The sequence below is a fragment of the Protopterus annectens genome, chromosome 4.part1 (genome assembly GCF_019279795.1).
Source record: "Protopterus annectens isolate FY-2018-M chromosome 4.part1, PAN1.0, whole genome shotgun sequence".
NCBI lineage: Eukaryota > Metazoa > Chordata > Ceratodontiformes > Protopteridae > Protopterus > Protopterus annectens.
Window position 1 is genome coordinate 721598722 of NC_056734.1, and position 27037 is coordinate 721625758.

Here is a 27037-nt window from a genome sequence, read left to right on the forward strand (position 1 = left end):
ACTGAAGTCAACAAAAGAAGTTTGAATGGACACTTTCCTGGAAAAATAAACAAACAGATGGTGATTTTTTTCAGAAGGGAATATGCTCCACTTGTAGGTCACAATCTTCAATCTAAACCATTGCATAAATTCATAATAAAAAATTAATTATGAGCTACGCTAGGAAGTTAGTATAAGAATCATTAAAATTAACCACTAGATTGAAGTAACCTCACTCTTCTCCTTTCAAATTACAACTACTCTAATACCTAATAATTTCTGACTACCTTGTTATTATAATTATAATGCATATATACATAGATATTGTATCTCAAATACAATACCCATTGATTATTACTGCTAGGTCTATTCCTTGCTTAGACTAATGTATCTTTCATATATTAAAAACCAAAACAAACATAAAAAAAAAAAAAAAAAAAAAAAATTTTGTAACAACTGCTTTTTTAGTTCTTGGTAAGTTTTAACTGCTATTACTCTTTTAAATGTATATATGGATTTTTTATTCTTTTTGTTTTTTTGGAGCTTTTCTCCCCGGGCCTCTACTGAAAATGGACATGTGTCCAGCTAGACTAGCCCAGTCAACAAATGTAAAATAAAAAATAAAAAAAGTACCTCTGCAGTATTATACTAACTAGTTTATTGTATTATTTGGTTTACCAAGTAAATTAACTCATTCCTGTGAACTTTTCTCTGCCACATCCCTAGCCACAAAGACAAGCTCAAACACAATATATATTTATACTTTAGAAAGGACAGAAACAGGAGTATGTGGAGAAAGTGAGTGCGGACACGAGAAGACGTGAGAAGAATGAGTGTGTGACCAAACACGACTCTTACATTGTCAAATATTCATAATGTAATTGTTAAACTTCAAAACATGGACAAGTCAGCTAGATGCAGGGCCAAACACAGTCTATTAAACAGGCTGTCCACTGTAGAAAAGAACTGCAGCTTTTCAAGTATGTATGTTTAATAAATATACAAATGGCACAAGTTTAACCCTGTTGTATAGTCAATGATAATCATGAGGAAAACTTGGTAAAGAAGTCAGCTATTTAAATATGTAAATACAAGAGAGTTGTTATATACAACAAAAGTTGTAATAATATGCATGCACACACACACACACACACACACACACACACACATCTATAAAACAGCAAATGTCCATACATTATAAACTGTGGCATAAATAGGTTCAAAATTGAAGGTCTGCTGTTCTTTAAAAACAACTCCATCATTAAACTGTAAAAGTCAAAGGCAACACTCATATATTTAACCGGGAAAGTCTGACTTGGAACAAATCCAATTTTCAGCAGAGGTCTGGGGAGAAATTCTCACGATGCATGTCTTAGTAACGTGGGAGGAAACTGGAGCACCAAAAGGAAACCCACCCGAATGCAGGGAGGACATACAGACTCCACACAGAAGGCACCCCAGCCAAGAATCAAACCAACAAATCTCTTACTACGAGGCAACAACACTACCACTGCACCACTACACTATCCCTACTTTATGGTCTTGTAGTGTGCTACATATTTTAAGGGTATTTGTACACAAAAACTACTGAAAACTTTTCTTTTTGCAGGGGTGAACTCTCCTGTTTCCAGTGCTGGGATAATGCCCTCCATACCCTTTGTAACTTAATACACTAACGTTTAGATCATACTACCTTGAGATAAAATGAATATTGGTTTTGAATGAAAATAAAGTACTTTCTCTTATCTCTGAAGTAGTTTGACCTTGAAGTTAATGTATTTAATTAGCAGAGGTGAAAAGGTGAAGGGGTGTAGTTCCATTAAAATAATAATAATATTATTAGAATAATTTGAAGTGTACAATTATTGATGTTTTCTTTCCAGTAGCACAGATTACAAATACACAAAAAGAGAGTTAATTGGTTTTTGTTTACATTTCTGAGTGTATGAATATAAAATCTGTAGTTATTGTGAACCTGACTTTAACCAAGTCAAATGACTGAGGCAGTCTAGTCATGTGCCATTGTTTATTAAGTGTGTTTTTCAACAAAAAAAGCAATGCATATGGACATTAATTTAACTCAAATAATAAAGTGAAATGGACACTTCTCAGTTCTCTTACATTAAATATAAATGCATTTCCTTTGCATATTTTTGCTAAGTATTTCTCTTAACTAGAATTTAAAAACATGTTTAAGACATGTCTGTATTTTCTCATTTTCTTAATTAGTTTGACTTATGTATTTACATATTTTAAACAACTTCCATTCCATATTTTTTAGGTTATCTATAGAGGCATAATGGAGCTTGAAGAATTTTCTGTGTCCTCTATTTAGTTCATACTGTTTCAGTATTCCCTTAAGCTGTTATCACATAGTGCACATTTTTGAACAGAAATAACCTTCAAATTAATAGAAATGGCAGAGATAAAACAATAAACTAGTATGAATATCTGTAAAAAGGAAACAGGCCTGTGGTTAAAAAAATGTGTATTTTATTTTTGTTTAATTTATTGTAGTGTTACCAGTGGCTCAAAGACAAGATATTAAGTGAAGAAGGCAGGAAACAACAAATTAAACTAAGGGAGCTGACACCGATTGCAGAACGACTTGGGTGCACTTTGCCTCAGTTAGCAGTAGGTAAGTAACTCACTTTGCCTCAGTTAGCAGTAGGTAAGTAACTCACTTTGCCTCAGTTAGCAGTAGGTAAGTAACTCACTTTGCCTCAGTTAGCAGTAGGTAAATAACTAGTGATCCATATCTAAACAGAATAATAAACTCAGAAAGTGGGTCTGCAGTGCTACAGTTATATTAACTCTTAAACACTGAGTTTGGGGAAATGCTTCATACAACTCAGGTCTGTTACCTTCATTTACCCTTCTTGTCAACATTTAAATTACTGAAATAAATTACTGAAGGTTGTGCATGTAGACTTGGCATGTTATTGGCTGCAATTTGATAGTACAATACTAAAAGTCCTTGCAATTAATGTTGATCTGAAATAGCTGGAGTATAGTTTTCAGCATTTAACATTTAGCTGTTTTTAACAGTTGCACAAGATTATCCCCCGGATTCATGAAGCTCGGCGCAAGGCCGGTGTAAGGCCTGCACCGGCCGTGCGGCGTATAAATGGTGTAGTAGCGCCATATGCATATTAATGAAGGTGCGCCGCTACCACATCCACGTGCATAGGACACGTGCGCGAGTGCATGGGGCGTTACTAAGCTGCGCCCGGAGGCGTGTCAATGTCGGCTGGCGATGAGCAACCTAAACTGCTGAATATTATAGCCTGCCTGCAATAGTAATCGCACCTATCAGTGTCCGTGGATAATGAAACGTATGCAAAGCATGCAAGACAGTTCCTGGCCACACAAACTGGAGAACCAAACAGAAATGCACGCAACATAATATAAGTTTCCGTCCATGGAACAAATGATATTTAAAATCGTGTGTCCGTAATGTACTGCACTGTCAAAAGTTATACCCAGTGGAAGTGAAGCGCATCATGTCAGCACGCCGCCAATACACACATCTAGCTCCATGGGTTATGGTCACCAGCAGTCCCACAGTGGTAGTGATAGTACACAGCAGGGCAGTTGTGGCTATATAACAACCGTAAAGAAACCTGACAGTCCAAATTGTATACCAAACACACACAAACATATGTATACTAAAATGTGCTATACACATGAACAGGAACGTAACCGTCACATACACATAGGATGCTATATGCGGAACCGAGATATCCAAAAGTAGAACCCATGCATGCAAATGCAATACGCAACAACCCCAGTATAGCACATAACCCGCACCCATGTCCGAATGTCCACCAAATCCAGCTAATAGCCTTGCTCATCCGTACACCTGCACATAGCGAGTATTCCCCATATGTAGTAGGAAGTATCGTCCTAGGCAGTGTCAGGATTGCAAATATGTATCCCACGATTGTAAACATCCCATCACAGGTACGTAAATCCAAATGCCTGCGCCTTAATGTTATGGCAAAATGTGTCTACATCACGCGTGGGATAAGTAACCTGTTGAAACCTCAGAGTTGTTTACACGCCACGGTGTCCATTACTGTACACATCTGGACAAAACATGTATGTGTAGTCACGGTATTGTTCAGTTTCTACACAGACATGCAATTCATACTACGCAGAATGGAACAGCTGTCCACCATGCAGGTCACCCCACTAGGGTTGCCACCTGTTCAGATGGCCAAGGTGGGACATCCCTTGTAGAAATGTGAGAATTTGCAAGATAAAACATACCCCCGGCCAGTGCAAAGGACAGAATTACACGTGTATGCCAAGATAAAAGCTTATGCCATAGCATTTGAATAGCTTATGCTATCCCAAATAATAGTTATGTGTACCAGATACAAAATACCTGTATCATGCAACTAGTACAGAAAATAAGAAATATATTATTGTCTTAAAATCACAGGACATATGCCATGTCTTAGGTGTCGTCGCAGGACACAACTGTCCAAAGTGGGACCTCCCCTCACAAAGAGGAACAAGTGGTAACCCTACTCCCCACTGAATTATCGACAGTATATATTCAACTCAATCACATACCGACACCACCTCTCAACCTATTACAGCAACAAAACCTGGACAAAGCCTAAAAGGATGGGTGGACAAATAGGGACAGATGTAATTACTGCTCTCACAAGCTGCGAAAGTTCACTGAATAATAGTATGTACATAAGCAGGAAATGTTGTGAAGGATGTGGGGTAGTCCCCAGTATTACAGAGGTCCGTACATATATACTGTAACAAACCGTCACATATGTTGACTGTACTACTGCATAACCGTAGTTAATTCATAGTTACGTCATGTGCAAAATAATAACCCTCGTAAGAATGAATATAGGAAATAGTCAAATGTGAATGGGAACACCACTCACCGTGGATTATGTATCGTAACCATCCCCACCCATATTATATATTGCCAACATCATAAGCTGCTGACAGGTGCCCAAACACCTGTGTCTGTAAACAGATTAAATGTTTAAAATGGACAATCCCTGTCCATGTGCTTTGTCTGACATTTGAACATGGTCAGGGCAGTTCCGTTCACCAGTCGGACAAGCCTAAACCCAGATCACCACATGAACACCCTGACAATTAAATTTCTGTATGTGTCAGGAATATAAGCCTTTGGGTTCTGAATATCCCTGCAGTGATGAAATATGCAGCTTGGGTCCAGAGCAGTAGGGAATAGGGAATGTGTAACATGTAGTACCACATTTTTCCCAGCAGGAGAATGGATGCCTGTGACATAAGTGAAGTGGTGAGGCATATGTTAATGTAGCTATGTACTATGGGTATGCATATAAATGAGTCAGAACACCAAACGTATATTGGTTACAGCATCTGGCAAACGTGAATGCAGTCCCGGTTGAACAACGACTACAGCACATATAATGTGAAAGTGTAATAAATGCGTCTGTGCTGTACAGACAGTTAAATATGTAAAGGTGAACGTGTGTTTCGCAAACGTCCGTTAACTGGATTACAGATAATTACTGGTACTGTCACAAGTAAAAAAGCCCACGTAAGCACAAAGACTTAGTAAACATATGTAACCCACAATAAGGATATGTATGCGTGCCCGCGCGTAACCCATAATAAGGAAATGCAAGTGCGCCTGTGCGTGTGTGATCTGCTCACAGCATAGTAAATGAATGCTGTTTCTCCCACGTTAGTTATACATGGCTCAAACCCGTTAACCTCATAAAGTATGAAACCGGACGAAGCCATGCAAACTACCGGTACAAATAGGGACAAACCCCAGATATGTGCCAAAACAAACATAGAAAGTGGATAGAATAACGGGTGTGTCAGTAGCATGGATTCTCTGAAGGGTATGCAGTCGTAACCTGAACTGCTTGCCAGAAATCCCCACCGTAAGTCTCAAATGAAATGCCACTACATTGCCAGATAGACACAGGTGTATGTAAAACACAGCGAAGATAAAGGGGCAAGCAGCTGTACACTCTGCGACAATCTGTATAGTGGAAAGGTATGGTACGGATATAGATATATGTGTATACACATAATCCACAGACGTAAACCAAAGCAAGTTATGAAATGAGGATTGTACATGTATATATGTATACACAAGAGACTTATGTCCCGTAGATATGACATATGTACATAAATAGGCGACGTTATATCTAATATGGGTAGACATGCAGGAAAGGTGAATAAACCGCAGCATTCAAAAACATTGGCCAGAAAGTGACAGTCCAGCAAGTTCTACACTTTAAAAATGCAGATAGGTGTCCATTGCAGGACTCCATAAATTGAAATACGTAGTGTCAACTGACATTGACGCAAAAGAAGTGACCACAGCAAATACGAAATAGCTGTACATGCAACAGTATCAGGTGCAAGGGTGATGACACATGTGTCGATAGAATGTATGACGTACAAACTGATATCCGGAGAGTGGGGAGTGCATATAAGTGTCTCCACACTTCAGTAACGCACACATTAAACATGTGTAATGGGTACTGTAGAGGGTTGTCAGGTATGGGAATCATGGGTATGCAGAAATGGGCCTAGGTGTTGTTTGGCAGGGATTTCGTAGGCCCGCCCCGTGGGAGTGATGTGGGTATAGCACACGCCTATATTCTCAATAATAGGGCAAACCATCCACTGGATATTGCGGAAACCATTTTGGCAACATGTAGGGCTCTATATCAGTGTCATGTAGGCGATTATCATGGATGGACATGCGTACGACCAAGATGGTACCCATAACTGGCAAACTGTCAGAATAACACAGCTGCACTAAGGCATAGTACATGAAATACAAATAGGGACTATATTAGATATACCCCAGACAAAGTCAGAACATTGTGAGAATACTGGTGTACCCATGAATACGGATGTTATGAGTGTTACTAATCATGTAATGGAAATGTCAGTCACTATTATCTACCGCACAGTCCGTAATGCCTTGCCAGCAATTTACCAGAAAGGCACATCACTATGACAAATGTAACAAGGGCAAACGGCAGGGCGTTTACCCATAATGTGTACAGGTTAGGGTATGAAGGTAACCTGTCCAAAATACATGTACAGAACTAGTGATACTAGGTGGACAGGTGAGAAGAAAGACATCAGGACAAATGAGAAAACATGTACAAGTCACACGCATGTACACCGACAAATGTGAATGACAACGTATGCACTGTGAATGTCAATGTGGAAGGTTAATAGACACAAACGTAATGTGTCCCTCAGGGTGTCATGCAGTGTCACCGTAACAATGTCCAGTCCCCCAGACACGTACATGAGCTCTGCCACTGACGGAAAGCGCAAATACATATGGTACATGATAGACCAATTAGTGTGGATAAGCAGCTGTTGGCCTGTGTGAGGAATACAACTGTCTGGGTGGGTGTGTCCTGCAATATAAATGTAATGGCATGTGGCCTGTGATGCTGCCATACAGTGTGTGTATTGGTGTCAGAAAGTTGATATTTTGTTACAGACACATACTCCGCAACTGTACAGATTTACGATGAATGTGCAGAGTTCTGCCTCATATGTTTGGTGTGTTCCTCGTAACAATAACATTCTGGCACTTCCATGATAACTGAAGACATGAAATAATGACAAACATGTGCGTAAGACACCAAATCTAACAGAAAAGCCATACTAATGCAAAACCTATTATTGTGTCAACTATTTATGTTTGTAAGAGCAACATGTCAATACTGCCCCTATGTGTCCCACTATCAGATAAGGCCTTGTCCAGCAACTTGCTCTAGGAGGTGGAGTGGTATGAACAGAAACAGATACATGTGTGAGGAAACAGCAATATTGACTGCAAGATAACGCAGAAGGTATGAAATGCGCTGCAGTAGGACGTGCAGTACTGTCCGCAGGTATGTGCTGACATGTCAAATGACACAGCAGTCTACATGAAGAACCTTTAGGGCTGTCACCTTTACAAATGATGATACTGGGACATACCCACAGCCATGCACACAGCACAAATAGACATACACACATCAAAACTAGGCCATGATACATGAAGCCTCCGCGTATGAGTACAGTGAGAGTACAGCAAGGATAGATGTCTGCCAAGATATACAGCAAACGCCTGTAAGGGCGTGTAACACCGCCCGTAACACGGACGTTGCATGGACAATGTTGGGAGTTGCAACATACCCTATTGGTATGTGAAAGCTATGCAAATATGCGATACATGAAACAGTCAGCTGTCCATGCAAGAGCAGGGTTATGGGCAGAAAATAGATTATATATATATATATATATAGAGAGAGAGAGAGATACAGACATACACACACACACATGTGGCAGGGTTGGCAATCGAACCTACACATGACTACCCTATCACACTACAGCATGACGCATTTACAGAACACGCTACCAAGACTACTAAACACAACAGACACACAGGCATTCTACTAGGTGCGTGTCAACATCCGCAAAGACAAAGACGGCAGCAGGATACATCTGTGTTGCGAAGCATCTAAAAGCATAACCGGAGTCCCCAGGCAGACGGAAGCATGCACACACACACACACACACACACACACACACACACACATCTCTCAGGCCTGGGAATAGAACCTACACCTAACTACCCTATCACACTACAGCATGACGCATTTACAGAACGCGCTACCGAGACTACTGAACACAGCACTCCCAGAGGCATACTTCTAGGTGGGTGACATCATCCGCAAAGGCAAAGACGCTGATAGGGAATGTATGTGTTGTGAGGCATCTAAAAGCATTACTGTGTCCCCAGGCAGCTGGAAACACATGCACTTGGAAGGGCCGGGAGTTGAACACACACCTACCTACTCTAACACACTACAGCATTACGCATTTACAGAACACGCTACCGAGATTACTGAACACAGTACTCTCAGAGGCATACTTCTAGGTAGGTGACATCATCCGCAAAGGCAAAGACGCCGATAGGGAATGTATGTGTTGTGAGGCATCTAAAAGCATTACTGTGTCCCCAAGCAGCTGGAAACACACACACACACACACTTGGAAGGGCCGGGAGTTGAACACACACCTACCTACTCTAACACACTACAGCATTATGCATTTACAGAACGCGCTACCGAGATTACTGAAGACAGCACTATCAGAGGCATACTTCTAGGTGGGTGACATCATCCGCAAAGGCAAAGACGCCGATAGGGAATGTATGTGTTGTGAGGCATCTAAAAGCATTACTGTGTCCCCAGGGAGCTGGAAACACACGCACACACACACACACACTTGGAAGGGCCGGGAGTTGAACACACACCTACCTACTCTAACACACTACAGCATTACGCATTTACAGAACGCGCTACCAAGATTACTGAACACAGCACTCTCAGAGACATACTTCTAGGTGGGTGACATCATCCGCAAAGGCAAAGACACCGATAGGGAATGTATGTGTTGTGAGGCATCTAAAAGCATTACTGTGTCCCCAGGCAGCTGGAAACACACGCACACACACACACACACACACACACACACACTTGGAAGGGCCGGGAGTTGAACACACACCTACTTACTCTAACACACTACAGCATTACGCATTTACAGAACGCGCTACCGAGATTACTGAACACAGCACTCTCAGAAGCATACTTCTAGGTGGGTGACATCATCCGCAAAGGCAAAGACGCCGATAGGGAATGTATGTGTCGTGAGGCATCTAAAAGCATTACTGTGTCCCCAGGCAGCTGGAAACACACGCACAAACACACACACACACACACACACACCTGGAAGGGCCAGGAGTTGAACATACACCTACCTACTCTAACACACTACAGCATTACGCATTTACAGAACGCGCTACCGGGATTACTGAACACAGCACTCCCAGAGCCATACTTCTAGGTGGGTGACATCATCCACAAAGGCAAAGATGCCGATAGGGAATGTTTAGAGAGTGAGCGGTCTGAAAGCATATTACCGTCCCAAGGTAGACGTACACAAACATGCCAGTGCTGTCAACAGGCCAACTAAATATCTACGGAGCACAACAACACTGAATAGATACGGGATGCGCCACAGACAGTACACCCTTCGAGAGAGCAACAAGTGTGTTCAGTGTAGGCATCCATCGTGACATTGAAATTGGACATCTGGTGCCTGGATGACCACCATGGCTATACAGGATGTCAATGGCCATGCCCACACGCTTAGTATCACACGTCTGTTTGGAATGTACTGTGTGTCCATCTACACAATGGCATACTGGGCATGCTCACACACTTAGCTGTTGCAAAGGGCCATCTTGCATGCACACGGAGTCTAATCACGGAGGGGCACAGTGTGGAATGTACTGTGTGTCCATCTACACAACGGCGTACTGGGCATGCTCACACACTTAGCTGTTGCAAAGGGCCATCTTGCATGCACACGGAGTCTAATCACGGAGAGGCGCAGTGTGGAATGTACTGTGTGTCCATCTACACAACGGCATACTGGGCATGCTCACACACTTAGCTGTTGCAAAGGGCCATCTTGCATGCACACGGAGTCTAATCATGGAGGGGCGCAGTGTGGAATGTATTGTGTGTCCATCTACACAACAGCGTACTGGGCATGCTCACACACTTAGCAGTTGCAAAGGGCAATCTTGCATGCAGATGGAGTGTACACACAGAAGGGCACAGTAAGGTATAACTGCCCTCACGCACAGGGCGGTCACACATGCAGTGACCTGTACACACACAGCTGCCATCACAGCTGTCACAGGTGCAGGTCAAACACGTACACACTGCAGTGTACACTGTAGCTGTCAAGTCAGCACCATGTCGTTGGTGCAGCACTACACAGCCTTACGGTCCCACAACACCATGTGACACATGACCACTGGGTTGTACAGCGGTGTACACCAGCTGTGCAGAGTACACACGTACCAACAGGGATCCAACAGGTGTTATACATTGCAATGATACCAGTATACATGAACAGGTCGGCTCAAGACATACCATGGCCCTTACACAGCTGTGACACCTGACTGTTGCTGTACACCAATGAACACACATCTGGGTACATCATACATGTGATTGTGTGGATGTGTGCATGGACTGCACACGCAACACATACACACATGGCCTTTGATGTACCTCATGCATAACACTGGCCTAATCAATGCGACACATGCGAATTGAAGGTGGGCCCATGTCTGTTGAATGCTCACACTACAGGGGGTAGCAGTGTTGACCGGGACACATACCCTTGTACTGGTCGCCTGTGACACCCGTGATATCATACCGCAGTCCATGTGTTATGTATGTCAACACACATGTCCAACAATAGCAATGCATACAAACATGGCAACAGGAGACACATGTGACATGTGTACTGTGCATGCAGCAAACATGCATGTGCAGTGGCCGATGTCCGTAACATAGTTGCACCTACCTACGACATGCAGATGCAATGCAGACCCATCATTGACATCTGTATACGGTGACATGCAAACAGCACGTATGGAGGGATGTGTGTACATAATGTGGTGAACCACCTGTCTAGATGTATGTGTGCAGGGGGTGGCTCACAGTTGTGTCACACACCATCCTATCATGCCATGTGCTAACTGTACGCTATGTCGCTGTTACGTGACGGTGCTGACATAATGCATACACAGCGGTCAGGTGTTAACAACTATATGTCATATGGCACCTGTAACACCTACAACCTCCCGTGTGTATATAGCAGCACATTTGCCAGATATAGCGTTGGTACACATAATGCAATCAATACCGCTGCATGTCCAGCAAACATGTCATCATATGGCTGGTGTATCATTCCCAGCACTGCCATGTGTGTCCGAATGTGTGACCAGGGATGCCACATATCGCGGGAATATGTCCCAGTTGCTACACATCCCTGTACACCATTGTAGAGAACTGTACATACGTCAGTGTGGGAAGCATGATGTTCGCCAGTGATGTGCATCACACACATCGGCTGTCCATATACACATGTGTGGTCACCACAGTGTGTGTGTGTCTGTATGTATGTCTGGTGCTTGGTGTGAGTGTGTATGCTAATATACGGTGGGAAATTATCACTGGCCCCACGTGTTGACTAACCCGTAATGGTGATGCATTGCACAACCCTGTTGATGCCATAGGTCCCAGCCATACTGGCTACCTGTGCATGTCCCTTCTCTGTGACACTTTGTGTGGGTGCATAGTACTGTGAGGGTGATGACCACACAGGCAAGGGTCCCCAGCTGCACACTATGGGGTGTGCGTTATAGTGGTGTACACCCCGTGACTGCGGCCATGTTCACGTACTGTTACGGGTCCTACTGCTGCACAGTGTGGCCTCCAGCTACCAAGTGACACCTCACATCATCATTGGCCAGGCCGCTGTGTACAACCCCTGCACCATGTCACCATACCTGTAATGTGTCCTGCTATGTATGTCACGTCTCTGTCCAGTGTAGCCTGTGGCACTGACCACATGCGTCAGGTGCAGTATATGTGCGGACATCTGTGTCATATTTGTGTGTCCAACAGTCAGGATGAGGGTACATGTAGCATGCTGATATTGCCAGACGTGCCTGTGTGTACTCCACAGTTACACGTAGGGGACTGCAAACACTGCTACCTGTAGGCACATGCAAGTACACCATAGGAGGGAACCAGGGTATCACAACCAACATGGTGCTACAGATGTAACTGAGACACATACCATGAACACATCACAATGCATGCTGCACCTGCACTACATGGTGTGACTGGTGCATGTCGACAGTACACAATCTATGTCACATACACAACTCAGTATTCACACACAACCACTGCAACATACACATCCCTCACTATGCATACACAGGTATTACATACACTTCTCACTATGCTGTTCACCCTGTGCATCAGAATATTTGTGCATAACCCTGCACCGATGGTGTGGATGACAGGGATGCAGCACAGGCTTCATCATATGCACAGGGTGATATGTTTGCCAGGGGCATAGGCTGCACCAATGGATAACATCATGTGTGTGTGTAAGGGCCAGTGAGTTGACTGGACATATCTGTGCAGAATGCATGTGGATGTTGTGGAGCCCTACAGTTGTGTTTGCTGTGTGCATGTATGTGTGTACACAGTTCTGCCATTTGTGATGCCTACACGGGGTATAACTGACAGCCCCAGATTGTACAGTGCAGGTTGTACAGCTCACTGTGTCCATCCACGGCCACGTGTCCTGTGCCTGCCTGGGGTTGCACGGGCACTACCAGGTGGAGGTACAGAGTGGCTACTGTCCGACGACACATGTCCGCTGGAAACGTGTCCCCACTAAGACCATCCAGGTATACATCCACGTGGCCTGCTGTGTCCTGGTGTTGACAGTGCAGCAGCAGCTGCACTGCTTCTGCTACCGGCACTATGGGAGTGGGCATGTGAGGTGGCACGGTCACGTCGACCTACACTAGGTGGTGTTGCTGGCCTACGTCCACGTGGCCTACGCCTCACTCCTACCAGGTGTTCCAGCACAGACAGCTCCCCCGGCGGATTGCCATGCCTCGGTCAAGGATTCCGACCATTTCACCTAGTCGCCTATCCAGAACATTAGCAATCTGCTGTTGAGCATTTGCCAATGCCTGGATGTTGTCATTTAGGGTATGGATAGCAGCCCTCTGCAGCCTCTGCCCTTCTCTGTTCTGCTGTTCAGCACGTGCCTGTGCCGCCATTGCAGTCTGGAACATGCGTCTGGTGATACCAGCTGCTGCGCTCTGTCCTGCAGGTGCATGTCTGCCAGAGGTCCTCCTACGAGCAGCACCGGCCACATGCCTGTGTGGCACATCTGCAGTCATTACACTGACACCATGGTGTGTAGACACACCTTCTGTAGCCACCACAGGTTCCTGTTCCACGCCAACAGATGCTGATTGTCCTTCCTCTATGGCCACCGGTGATGCGGTATGTGTTGGCAGCAGAACTGTGTGCGGGGAAGAGGGGGACATAGCTGGGATGGTAACCATTGGCACAGATTCAGCCCCTGACAACCCTGCCTGTACCTCATGCATATGTTCATCACCGCTAGTATCTGTGGGGACACTAACATCAGATGGACCGCAGGAGGGTAACGCACCTACATCACCTGTGAATGCAAAGAAATACTGTAAAGTACAATAGACACAGACACACACACACACACACACACACACAGACACACACACAGACACACACACACACAGACACACACAGACACACACACACACACACACACACACACACACACACACACACAGACACACACAGACACACACACACACACAGACACACACACAGACACACACACACAGACACACACACACACACACACACACACACACACACACACACAGACACACACAGACACACCATGCATGTGATTTGTCAGTTGGCATGCAGCATGCCTGCGATAGAGCAGACGGCATGCAGCTCAGACATTAATAGTGTTAGTAAGCATACCTCCCTGGGGTGCACACTACAGCAAGCAGGTGTCATATCAGTAGCCATGCAGTTCACACAATCATGGTAGTATGCATGCATCTCCGTGATACACCATGTGGGCCAGAACAGGATAACAGTACACATGTCTGACGTGACCTTGACATGTAATTTGCTGACATGTGCATTAACATGCATACATGTTTGACACAATGGTGTCCTAACACATGTACAGCATCATAATGGGCTTCACATTGCAGTGTTGTGTGTATGCCCTACAGATAGAATGCATGTTTTGCAAATGTGCATGAGCACGGGAGGGTAGTGTGAGCCGTCTACATTGCTATACAGTGTGAAGTACAGACACTGTGCCATTGCATGGCAACATGAGGCATGTATGTTGCTGTAGAATGCATAATATGTACACATTGCATAGCCATAACTGCAACACAGTCATGATGTTCGACAGATCGTATATGGTAGACTTCAGTGACACCTCCAGTAGCTGTGCACAGGCTTTTAGGTTGTCCACTGTACCACATCAACTGTATAATCGGTCAACTAAGGCTATAATTGGACCATGTGTGGACAATGTGCAACAGGGTGTATACACATCCCATGTACTGTGTGGCTACATGTCTCTGGCCATCCCCCATGGCCATGTGTGCACATGTGGTGGCCAATTGTGTGTGATGGGCATCTTCTCCACATGTCTGTGTGGTCCCATATGACATACACCCATACATGTCAGATATGTCACATTCCACAGGTCTATGCAGACAATGGGTTGTATGTTTGGTATGTGGGGTATAGGTCATGTGATAGTGTGACAATATTGCAGACAGAACACTACATGTCTGGGACATGTCAGGTGGCACATCACAATGTGTGCACCCGATGCAGGGGCATATGACACAATGGTGACACTTGTGGGCTGCCCATATCACAGCTCATTGTGTGGTACTGTGTGCGTACCACACATGTTGTTCCAATGCATACTACATATGCCTCCATTGTAGAACACCTCCACCGTTGTATGCACAGCTGACCACACATGTCGCAATGACAAGTACTGTGGTTTCAAGTCTGTGTATCATTATGTTTGCATATATTGCACATGGGTGGTGTGTGTGAATGCATGGTGGTGCGACCTGCATATCGTGACTGGAACAAACATCAGGTGTGCAAGTGTTAACTGGCCACATGGCAAATAGATCTGCACTGTAACATGCCTGATACTGATGACAGTCTCACCTGCAATGGACCCATGTCTGTGCGGCATGCCAGAGGTACCTGTATAGGGGTGACACACCAGTATGAACATTATCCATGACTGTATGACAGCCACAGGTAGCACTGTGCATGTGCACACATTCACCTGTGTAATAGCATATAGTATGCACATGTGTGCATACACAACATAGCATACTGTACTATGCAGCATGGTGTGTCCACATACCTGGCATATGTTGTTACTTTACATTATGTACAGTGACACATGCAACTACATGGGATATAATAGCCATATGTGCATTACTGACTTACCAGGCAACTCCAGGCTCATTGGTTGGGAGACACCCACCTCCATGATGGCAGCTAAAGTTTCTGGATGCTGTTCCCTGGGTGTCCCCAGACTGGCCAGTAGCTCCTTGGTGTGTGTGAGTGGGGGCTGGGTTGGTGGCCCACCACCTGTTCCACCTTGTTCCCTGGCGATTGCAGTGGCACGCTGTTTTGCATGTCGTATCAGGTCCGTGCAGTGTCTGCGCACCTGCTGGTAGGTGCGGTTATGGCCACCCACATCGTTCACCCTCCTGCGTAGATCCTGCCACAGGTCATCCCACTGCTGGGCATGCTGTGGCACATGGCTGAACAACAAGTCATAGTTGTCATGGAGCTGTGGGATGAGGACATCATCCTCCTGGCGGGTGTATGCTGGCAGGCGTGTACGGGGCATTATCTGTAAAACATAATGATGGTGACAGGTCACAGTTTCAGAGATGTACAGAGATACTGCTGCACATACATTTCTATGACATCTACTGCATCTGCACAGTTATCTTTGCAATGCACCATGACACTGACATGACTGACGTGTTTGTGTCACACATGTCACACCCATTATGCATTGGATATCATCACCATATATGTGTGTCACCTCATTACAGTGTTCATACTCCATGTAAATGCTGTCTTGCTGTGGGCATGTCTATTTGCCTGCACTTGTGTTCTTACCTATCTGCACATGCCTCGATGTGTCCACGGTACTACTGTTGACCTGGATGCTGTGTATATGTCACATATCAACACAGACACAGCCGGAATGGACTTGAGCAGTGACAATGCACACATACGCATGGACACCTGTACATGCATGTGTTTTGCCATATACATCTACACAGCACTGTACAACTGTTCAACATCCTGACATGGATCGCGAGTATTACACATGTGATAGACATGGGACAATGGATAGTCAGACGACATTCGCAGGGATGGTCATCAACCATAGCATGTGCGGGCACGGTTTCCACGCTGTTACAGATGGCCATTGTGCCATCGCAAGCTGCATCAGTGCCACATTACTGATCCAGTCAGTTGATAGTACATCTACCATGCGGCCATCACACCATGTATGACTGGGATGACATCTGCAGCTTTGATGGACAGGGTTGCATGGTATGGCGGGAGTATGTCACATATATGGCACAGGGATCTGTCCAGCCTGTGGCGATCCTAGTATTAGGACTGTGGCTGTCCATGACATATGTCATATAGATCAGGATATGGACATGTAGCATGTCCATCATCATGGTGTAGCAAATGTCCTTCTGCAAGGTAGATGGCATGCTTAATAGTGGAGGTGTGGATTGTGAAGGCTGTTATCGCACATCCATGCATAGCCATTACCCCTTACAGGTGGTATGTGATCCAATATTGGTCTCAGGTGTACCTCATTACGGGGAACGTACCTCATTTGGGGTTCTAAAAGGTGCATGTTCCTCAAGGTTCCACATTGGAAGGGTCTGTCACACATTCATTGTTGTACATAGTTTACCTGCTAGCCATGGCTAGATAGATGAGAAACATATTAATTAATTGGAATATCTGTTTTATACGTAAGACCAGCCTATTTTAGCCATCATATGCCCTTTCTAGTTGACGCTGTTAGTAAGCCAGTTGTAAGTGTTCCACGTTTCGCCCATTTGTCACACTGTATGAGGGCTAATGTTCCTCATTTTGGGGACAGGAGGCTGACAGCTATGGCTGGGGGTAATGCTGTCACCAACCCTGACTGCACCTGACAGTCATTTGGGGATGTGTAACCTTCGCAACACACCCCATCCATCACATAGTCTCACATAATCTACACCACTGGCCACACCTACGAGGACAACCTGTGCAGTATGTCTCCATACTCACTGTAGTCACCAGAGGTAGCCCCCATCATGGAAGACAACATCACCAGCTTATAGCCCACAGACTCATGTGTGCCCACCACATACAGCCAATAGTGTGTTATAACATTCACAACACACCAGTCATAGCTGACTCTGTAGGGTGTCACACTGCAGTTCCACACAGCATGCTACACAAGGCGTTAGTCGCTTACATCTTGCTGTCGGGTAACTGCTTCTGCAACATAACCTATGCACCCATGCCACACCTCACCAGGTACGATATGTCTGTCATTCGCCATGCTAGTGTGACTGCCCTGTGATGCCACTTCACAGACTACGTGTGCAGGGACATGCAATAGCTCACCAGTCTTATAGCCCTGAGGGTGTGAGCCTAGCCCTGGGGAGGATTTTGCATTCGTCCGGACACAATACCACTGTACAGTGACCGACTGTGTCACTGCAACAGTTGCCTATGCTCCTATTGTCATTCCACAGGCATGTGGTATCTGTTCGCTATGACTGTCCTGGTCAAACACAATGCTGTGGCACAGATGACTTGCACCTGTCAGCCCTGGGAGTGCAGCTCACATGCTAGGCTCTTGCTGCTTCTATACTGCCTGTCCTGCACAGTTTCCAATAACTGTCACTGGCAGGGCAGTAACTGGCATGCACGACATGGGGTCATGTGACACATTACATGCATCTTCCCCTGTGACGCACGCAGGCAAGGCACACCTTATAATGCACCACTCCAACATCTCTGCAGTGACTGGGACCTGCCTGTAGGCTCTGCAGAGCACACCTGCAATGACAGGTTATAGACGGACCATACCTTCCAGGCACATACCTGGACTGGCACACCCACAGCTGAGGGGTTCCCATATCCCACTATGTTTTGCACACATCCTGGCAAGTTGCTTAGCACAATGTATCAGAGGTGCTCCACGTGCAACTAACTGTGTCCGGGACCTCTATACACATTGTAACAAGTGACAGAGTCAACATCATATCCCACGGGTAACATACCTTCTATGGTGGTATAGTGGACAGTAGGCCTCAGCTACTACTGATGTGTGACTGACACTACCCCACACTTCACTGGGATAGCCACTCATGTACCGACACATCCATGAGTCATACCCTCCACTCTGCTGGATCAACACATACACACCACCTCCAAGACCTACATTACCCTTGGCATGAACACTACCACCATGTGACTGGTGTTACACCCCTGGGGTTATCCCATCATTGGTGGATGCCGAACATATGCTAATCTACCGTGTTAGCCACATCCCAGAAACACAGCCATCACAGCATACACAGTACATGTGTACTACTACACCTAATACAGACGTCTGGTGACAGCGGTTGTTAACATCATGACACCCGTGCAGATGGGCAATGCACATACAAATGCTGACACATACCCCAGTGCACTTAATTAGCATGTACACAACTGCATGGATCATGCTATTCCACACAGAGCCATGATGGTACACACCAGATAACAGACGCCACTCTGGTGGTCATGTTCCACGGACATATGATGTACAACAACAGGTGTAGGCTGTTGCACAGTGGTGTACATTCCCATGTGTGGGGTGGCTTACTGGTCAGCCGTGGTGGGGCCACAGGGTCCCTCATCACATACTCCAAGACTAGCTATGTAAACATGACTGCCACACATTCCGGGGTGTACCACCAGGCATTATGGAGGTATGTCAGTATTCGATGGCAACACCCACATCTGCTGTCACATACAACAGTCACTCAGGAACATTGCAGAACCAGGTATTGTTGGCAACATGCTGGAGGATGGATTCAATGCTGACAGTACACCCTCTCACTCACTACAGGGCCGCAATCCATACATGAACATTGTGGTGTCCCTGTGGTCACACCTACACAGTACTGACCTACACTCTATGTGTCCTGGGACACTGGCCCCATGTCATCTTCCAACGTCCCAGGCTGTGATGTCCACCAACCTCCGAATTACATGTCTCACCACTAGGCCACCATATTCAGTAATAGCCTTGTTTCAGACATTGTAGAACCTGAATGGCACACAGCAGCATTTATCACACTACACACAGGTGGCACCGCATTGCACGAGTGGGACTATAGTCCTACACACCTGACTGGACTGTTCTGCGTGGCTATGGGGCACATCATCAAGGACGTCATTCTCAGAGACATTGTTGGTCTCCCGTCCTCTGCTGCCACCCGGGTTGGGCTTATTAAGGCCAGAGCATGGCCCCTACACATGGTGGACTCCTTTCATACAGTTACCAGGGCAGTTGCTGATGGTACGGGAGTCCACACATCCTACATTGTCCTCTCATTGCCTTCAGCACCATTCCCCATTCTGGTATTGACAACATACACATCCACCTGCACATCGTACCCTGTGTCTCAGGATGTTATGCTATGTGGCTCATGGACAGGACACACAGTGAGGCCAGCATACCATAGTACCTACTACATGTCAGGTACTTTGGCATACCACGGTCCACAGTCATAGGGCCCCTCATGTTAAGTATATGCTTCCCTGCGGAACAGGCTGGCACAGGGGACTTTCCCTGCCTAGCTTTAGAACCCCTACATACCAAGCGCCATGATTGCTCCACCAGCTGATACTGACTCCAACCATACGGATGTCTATGTGACAGATACATAATATGACTATCATGGCATCAAGCTGCATGACACAAGGTGCATGCACATTACCTTTGCATTACACCATTCACCCACTGACTATCACATGGATGGTGGTCCCCTACATACATATCACATTGTACATGTTTGCAGTACACACATATGTTACACCCACTCCTGTGGTTACCGTATTGCCACTGTGGCGTGGATATCCTCCTACGTGGCCACACCTATCTGTACTGGGTGTGTAACTGGTACATAGGCACCCACTGTACCTCTGAACTCAAGACATCTACACACATTCAAGGGTACACCACCCCATTTAGGGTGTACCTTACACAACAGCTACAGCTTTACATTCCACAACATTAACACACCATGACGTTTACTGAGCTCTGACAGTTTCAATATGCGGCTGCACTACGGACACCACATCTGTACACATTTGCATACTACATACTCAGGGGTGACCTCTGCTGATCAGACAGGGCCCATGTCCACAACATTATTGATGGATATACTCCTCATACGCAACATAAGCAGAGGCCACTGTGAGCAACATGCTCATGGATATGTGCACACACGCCACAATGAGTGGGATGTGCTTCTGGGTTACATTCCCAAACCGGACACTCAGCATGCTGTGGAACATAAGTCCTCTGTACATCACGCAGGGACACTCAGTAGCACTGTTCATGTGATACCTCCCTTGGTGGTTGGGAGACACATGTAGGCCTGGGATCACTGCAGTGGCTGTACTGTGCAGTGGTGCAGGTGACACCTGGCTCTGCTCTTCACAGGTCACTACCCTGGAGAGGTGCCACTAGTGTGAACACTGTAGTTGTGCTTACACATGGACTTGACAGACTGCATAGTACCCCACTATGCACCTGTGCAGCTATTACTTGTCCTTTGTGCATGGTTACTTGGTAGCCCTTCCATTTAGATTAGCTATCATGCTATTACTATGTCCCATACCTACAGGCCATATGTATCCTGTTATTGTACATACCAATAGACGATACCTGTGGTATGCATGATATGCCTGTTATGCTGTGTTGAATATCTGTCATATCTACCTATAATACTATACATTACACATATTTCACATAGTATCCCATAATGCAAAGCATACTTGCTCAGCGGGACCACCTTACATATGTCATTAATGTTATTTGCCCATACACATGCGTGCTGTGACAGTAGATCAACATATACTATCCCCTGCTATGGCACGTCCTTGTTGGACATACCCTACCACTGATGGCGGGTTGTATGGCATTGTTCTGTTTAATGGCCTCATGTAGCATCCCTTCTGGTGTCTGTGCTATGTACCTTGTGTCCCACTGCTAGACGCACAGATTCTACAAGCGTTAGTATGCTCAGCAAGACATCACTACATAAATACCTTTCCCCACTTTATGCATTGCGGACATGTTTAATTAATGCAAACCAGGCTATACATACAGTAAAACTAATTAATACAGATCATGCTATACATAGCCTTACATATCGAGCGTTCTACATACCTTGTCGTCATTACGGTGTTTCGTTTCTATCTCTCTCACAGTGTTTCAACTGTTTTTCGGTATGAGCATACGGTTTGAATGTCTGGCAAGTCATCCTTATATACGTCGATACCTGAAACATGTGGATTCTTCCCACCAATTGGTGTTCCTGAGTGACTAATTACTTGCATATCAACTGTGCAGCTACTCCATTCGCCAATTACGCGGCGACAGTGGGGTATAATTGGATTCTCCACTTGGGCGTTGCCTATTTGCCCTACCTTCGGGGAGACGGTCTGTATTGTGTTTTGTTATGAGTAACTGCAACTGCTATGCATGGAGACAAGTATAGTTTAGATTCATGTCCCCCGTGGATTGTGTGTGACAGATAGAGTATTTGGTTAAACATGTGGGTGTACCTATCATCCCGACGTCTGATAACGGAGTATTGCAATCAATACCTGTAACATGGCTGTTTGTTCCATTATACAACGCCTGCAATTTTGCATGTCGCCTTTAATTGTGTCTCTCACACGGTATGTTGAGGGTTCTGCAGATGTAATTGACTGACTGGATGTTTGTGCTGCTATTACAGTTTGTATTGCTTTAGTTTCTAGTGTGGGGGATGTCGGTGGTTGTACGTAACATATACGGTTTGTGGGCCTTGCATTTCTACATAATCCGTATATATGTGTGTGGGCTCCGTCCCTGATTAGAGAGCTAACAGTTAGTAGACTTATGTTACGGAATTGTACATTGGGCCGTTGTTAATTGGTTTCTATATCATCTGCAGGTGAGCTTGCTACTTGTATACCTCCGTAATTGCAGCGATATATCAGGGGATATGTGTAGGTGACAGCTATCCCTTGTATTTCTGTCCCAGATATTTGCAGTCATTGTGGTTGTGTTGTTAAAAGAGCCTGTTTGCCATGGGTTGCCACCTTATCATATGGTCATTGTTGGACACTTGCGGGACACACAGCGGTGTTTACAGGCCAACACGTAGCCACGGTCAGTACACAGGTAGCACATACTTTTATCCTCACTACATACCTATTGTTGTGTGACTTTGGATACTTATCATATTGCATGTAACATTTAAGTTTCTTACATACAGGCATAACTATTAAATATGACTGTTACATTATATATGGGACATATTTATGTCCTACCATCTCGGACATTAGCCCTTTGTACTGTTTTATGTCAGGACACACCTGCCCAGGGTGGGGATGTCCCTCCTACTGTGGTACAGGTAGTACCGTATGCCTACGGCTAGCTATACCCACACCTACCATACTGGTCTGCCTCTGACTTGGCACCAACATACACCTGTTGCGGACACACACACACATTACAGTCACACAGAAATGCACACGGCACCCTCGACGCACACTTACACAGACTACGGCACTCACAGACACAGTTGAACACAGTGCCTACGTGGACCGCGACACCGTCAGCGGTGACTAACCGTCCCTTCATATCATCATACTATTACTCGCGGATGTACTGTTCCGGTACTGTGTTCTGTCGGTCTTTCGGCCTCGTGGTTACGCATGTCGGTATGTTACACATTCCATGGTTGGCGGTATCCTATTTATTTGTACCTCCATGATGTTATGAATGTCGTTGGACTATCTATCATATTTGCAGATATCGCTGAATCCATCTATATCACCATATATCCCTCTATTGCCCTTTCTATCTGTATTATATATATGCATATGTGTACATATATATATATATATATCTATATATATATATATATATCTATATATATATATATATATATATATATATATATATATATATATACATATATCTGGCGGGGAACGTGACAGGCACACAGCACCACCATATGCTGTAAGACTCATGTACTGTTCAGGTGTTGGCATTCCGTGTTGCACTGGCTGTTGTGTTTACAATGTTTGAGGGCTGCCTATGTAGGAGTCACACATTGGGCCACCTATACATTACAATTTACAGGTGGTCATGTTTGTGTGCCATCCATTTTACTGTGTGTGCAGGTGGAGAGGTGTCAGTCCATAGGGGCCTACAGGGTCAGAGTATGTGCTATACGTTCCCTCTTTGCCAAGGCGTAGGCATATTGGGCACGCCTCCATCTGCCTACTGGGGCTGGCACAGTGTGTTCATGGTCTGAATCCCTCTGTGCCTGTACTGGCCTTGGCAATTGCGGTGGGCTATGAGGGCCTTCACCATTTTGTCCCTGCTGCAGCTGCTTCCGCAGGATCATATTATGTAGCATGGCACATACTATGATGATGTGGGCACATGTGCCTGGAGAGTACTGCAAAGCTCCACCAGATGTATCCAAGCACCGGAACCGTGATTTCAGTATCCCGAACACATGCTCTATGATGATTCTGGTTTGTGCGTGTGCCTCATTATGGCGTTCTTGCATGGGTGTGTGTGCATTTCTGATGGGAGTCATCATCCATGGCTCCAGTGCATAGCCAGCATCTCCCACGAGATGGCCATGTGGGATGTCCCCCCTGACAAATACCTGATACAGCTGTGAGGCATGCCAGATATGGGAGTCATGGTAGCTTCCAGGGCTGCCAGCACACACATCCATGATAATGCCCTGGGCATTGCACACGACCTGGCAGTTAATGGAGTGGAATCCCTTGCGGTTTATGTAGCGCATACCCTGCTCACCGGGTGGTGACTTGATTTGTATGTGCGTGCAGTCTATCGCACCCAGTACCTCCGGGTATTGTGCCACACTGTGGAAGTGATGCATATTGCTGGCCAACTCCTCCTGAGTTCTGGGGAAGTATATCTGCTCATTAGCATGTGGTAACATGGCATCCAGGAACTGGCGTAGTACCCTGGATGCTGATGCCTGTGAGATACCCGTTATATCTCCAGTTGGCCTTTGAAAGGTACCTTTGGCCAGTATTTGCAGGCTTACACATACCTTCGTGTCCACTGGTATGGGTTCCCCTCTGTTGTTTCTGGTTCTCAGGCGTGGCCGGCACAGCTCCACTATTTGCTGTAAGATGTCCCTGTCCACCCTGTAACGCTCTACTATCTCCAGGTCATGTAGCCCCTGGTAAGTTACCCTTGGTCTGAACACTCTCCTTCTCCTCCGAGGCCTGCGGTGGTTGTTGGCATCATCCTCCACAACACCGTCAGTCTCTAACACATGCTGATGAATCACAGCTATGGCAGCTCCCAACATGTACATTTTAAAAGTTCCCCGTGTGTTTACACCTATGGTGCGGTGTTTGAGAATACACAGGTGTGTGTTGGGTGCTTACACACTTTATACTATTGTGCTGTGAACACCGATGATGTCATGGGGTGTGTATGTACGTTCATAGCTACAGGTTATGTTATGTGTTTTACTGCCGGAACTACTATTGTGGTGCCTTTGGTGTTGAATTACATTTGCCTGTCCTGGATTACCTCTTGAACTTCCCTTTACATTTCTGCGCATTGCACCTACCATTTTCTGGTGTGCATCCTGCAGCCTACTTTCATTTGTGCTTTCCTGGACCTGGCATATCTTGCATTATGTGTGCTACTGCAGGTCTGCTGTTGGTTTGCTTTGCTCTGCTGTGTCAGGTCTCCTATCCTTGCAATCCAGTACCTCCCCTCCTTTCTTTGCATTCACATGCCTCCCCTATCCTGTTTTGCAGGTTTCTGCAAGCGGACTTGTCAGCTGCCGTCGATTGGCCTTCGTGTGTTGATTGGTGTTGATTGCTCATTAGTACTCCAATTACCCTACTTCCGCATTTCCTTTTCTTCCCCTGACCTTCCTGTTTCTGCTATTGTTTGCGGGGCGTGCTTCCGATTACTGGGTTTCGGGCACCTTTTCATCCTCGTACACATGTGCTTTTGGCCACCATGTGTGCTCTCAGCTAAACGATTCCTCCCCACCTCTATCCTGCAGCTTTGCTTAGCAACGGACAGGCCAGATTTGCAATGCTCCAATGTGCTTAGTGCTACAGTGGCACACCCCTCTGCTGATGTCATGTATCTCCTCTGAGCCACTCCTCGGTGTTATACCACTGCGCCGTATGGTACAACCTTCCTCCGGCGGGACATTTGCGATTCAGTATTATCTGCCTCATTTGCATGGCATTGACTACTAATTCATAGTTACCGCGCCGAACACTATCGCAAGCTCTTAGCAACCCTTGCACCTTGGTTTTGGTGTTCCATGCCTACCATTGTGTGTTATGCTGTAAACCTGCTTTCTATTACGTTGCAATTTTATGACATTTTTATATTATTTCTTTATGTTACAGCTTCCGCACACATGCCCTGTGGTTCTGCTGTGCGTTACTGTGGACATGACATTAAATGTTGTTATTTACGTGTTATGCATCTTTTCTTATGCCATTGGCTGTGTATTTCGCCATTGGCATATGTTCACGTTGTGATACCTGGTTCTGGCCCTCTTCCATAGCTCCGATGTTATGTTTGGGAAAATGTAAACCGTGTTTTTTGGTTTACATTTCCATGGGCTTACGCTACACCTGCACCACATCATGAATCGCTATATGCCTTCATTTGCATGGTGCAACACTGCACATGGGGTGATTTGCATACCTACGCCGGGGGCTGCGCAGATCTGGCGTACGCCGGTAGTGCACGTGGAATTGGATCGTACCTGAATCGCTCGGCGGCCATATTTGGTGTTATAATGCCTACGCTATGCGTGTGCCTGGCGCAAGCTTCATGAATCCCGGGGTATGTTCAACCAGTTCTCAAAGCAGCTACCTGAAAAAGAGTATGCGTGACATATCTAAATGCTGTATCTGCATATGTCATACTTTTTCTGGTTCTGAGTATTTGCTGTGAATTCTTTTAGTTAGAACAGAGCATTTTTTAATCAGAGCAACTTTTTTAACCATATAATTACAGCTTCCCTGTTGAAATATCAAGCCTTGAAGATCCAATTCTCAAAAGACCAAAAAAAAAAAAAAAAAAAGACAAAGTACAAGAAGAGAGTGACTATAATTTGATTTTTTGCATGGAGGCGATCCTC

At 45.4% G+C, this 27037-nt stretch overlaps 1 protein-coding gene across 1 annotated transcript in view; it reads left to right on the top strand.

Moving 5' to 3' along the window:
• The window catches only part of KCNAB1 (potassium voltage-gated channel subfamily A regulatory beta subunit 1), a 1829051-nt gene that overhangs the window by 1734174 nt on the left and 67840 nt on the right, over nucleotides 1-27037 (top strand). Inside the window, exon 12 of the mRNA XM_044070489.1 lies at nucleotides 2497-2617. Within this exon, the coding sequence (XP_043926424.1) occupies nucleotides 2497-2617 (121 nt within the window). The remainder of the gene's footprint in view (nucleotides 1-2496; nucleotides 2618-27037) is intronic.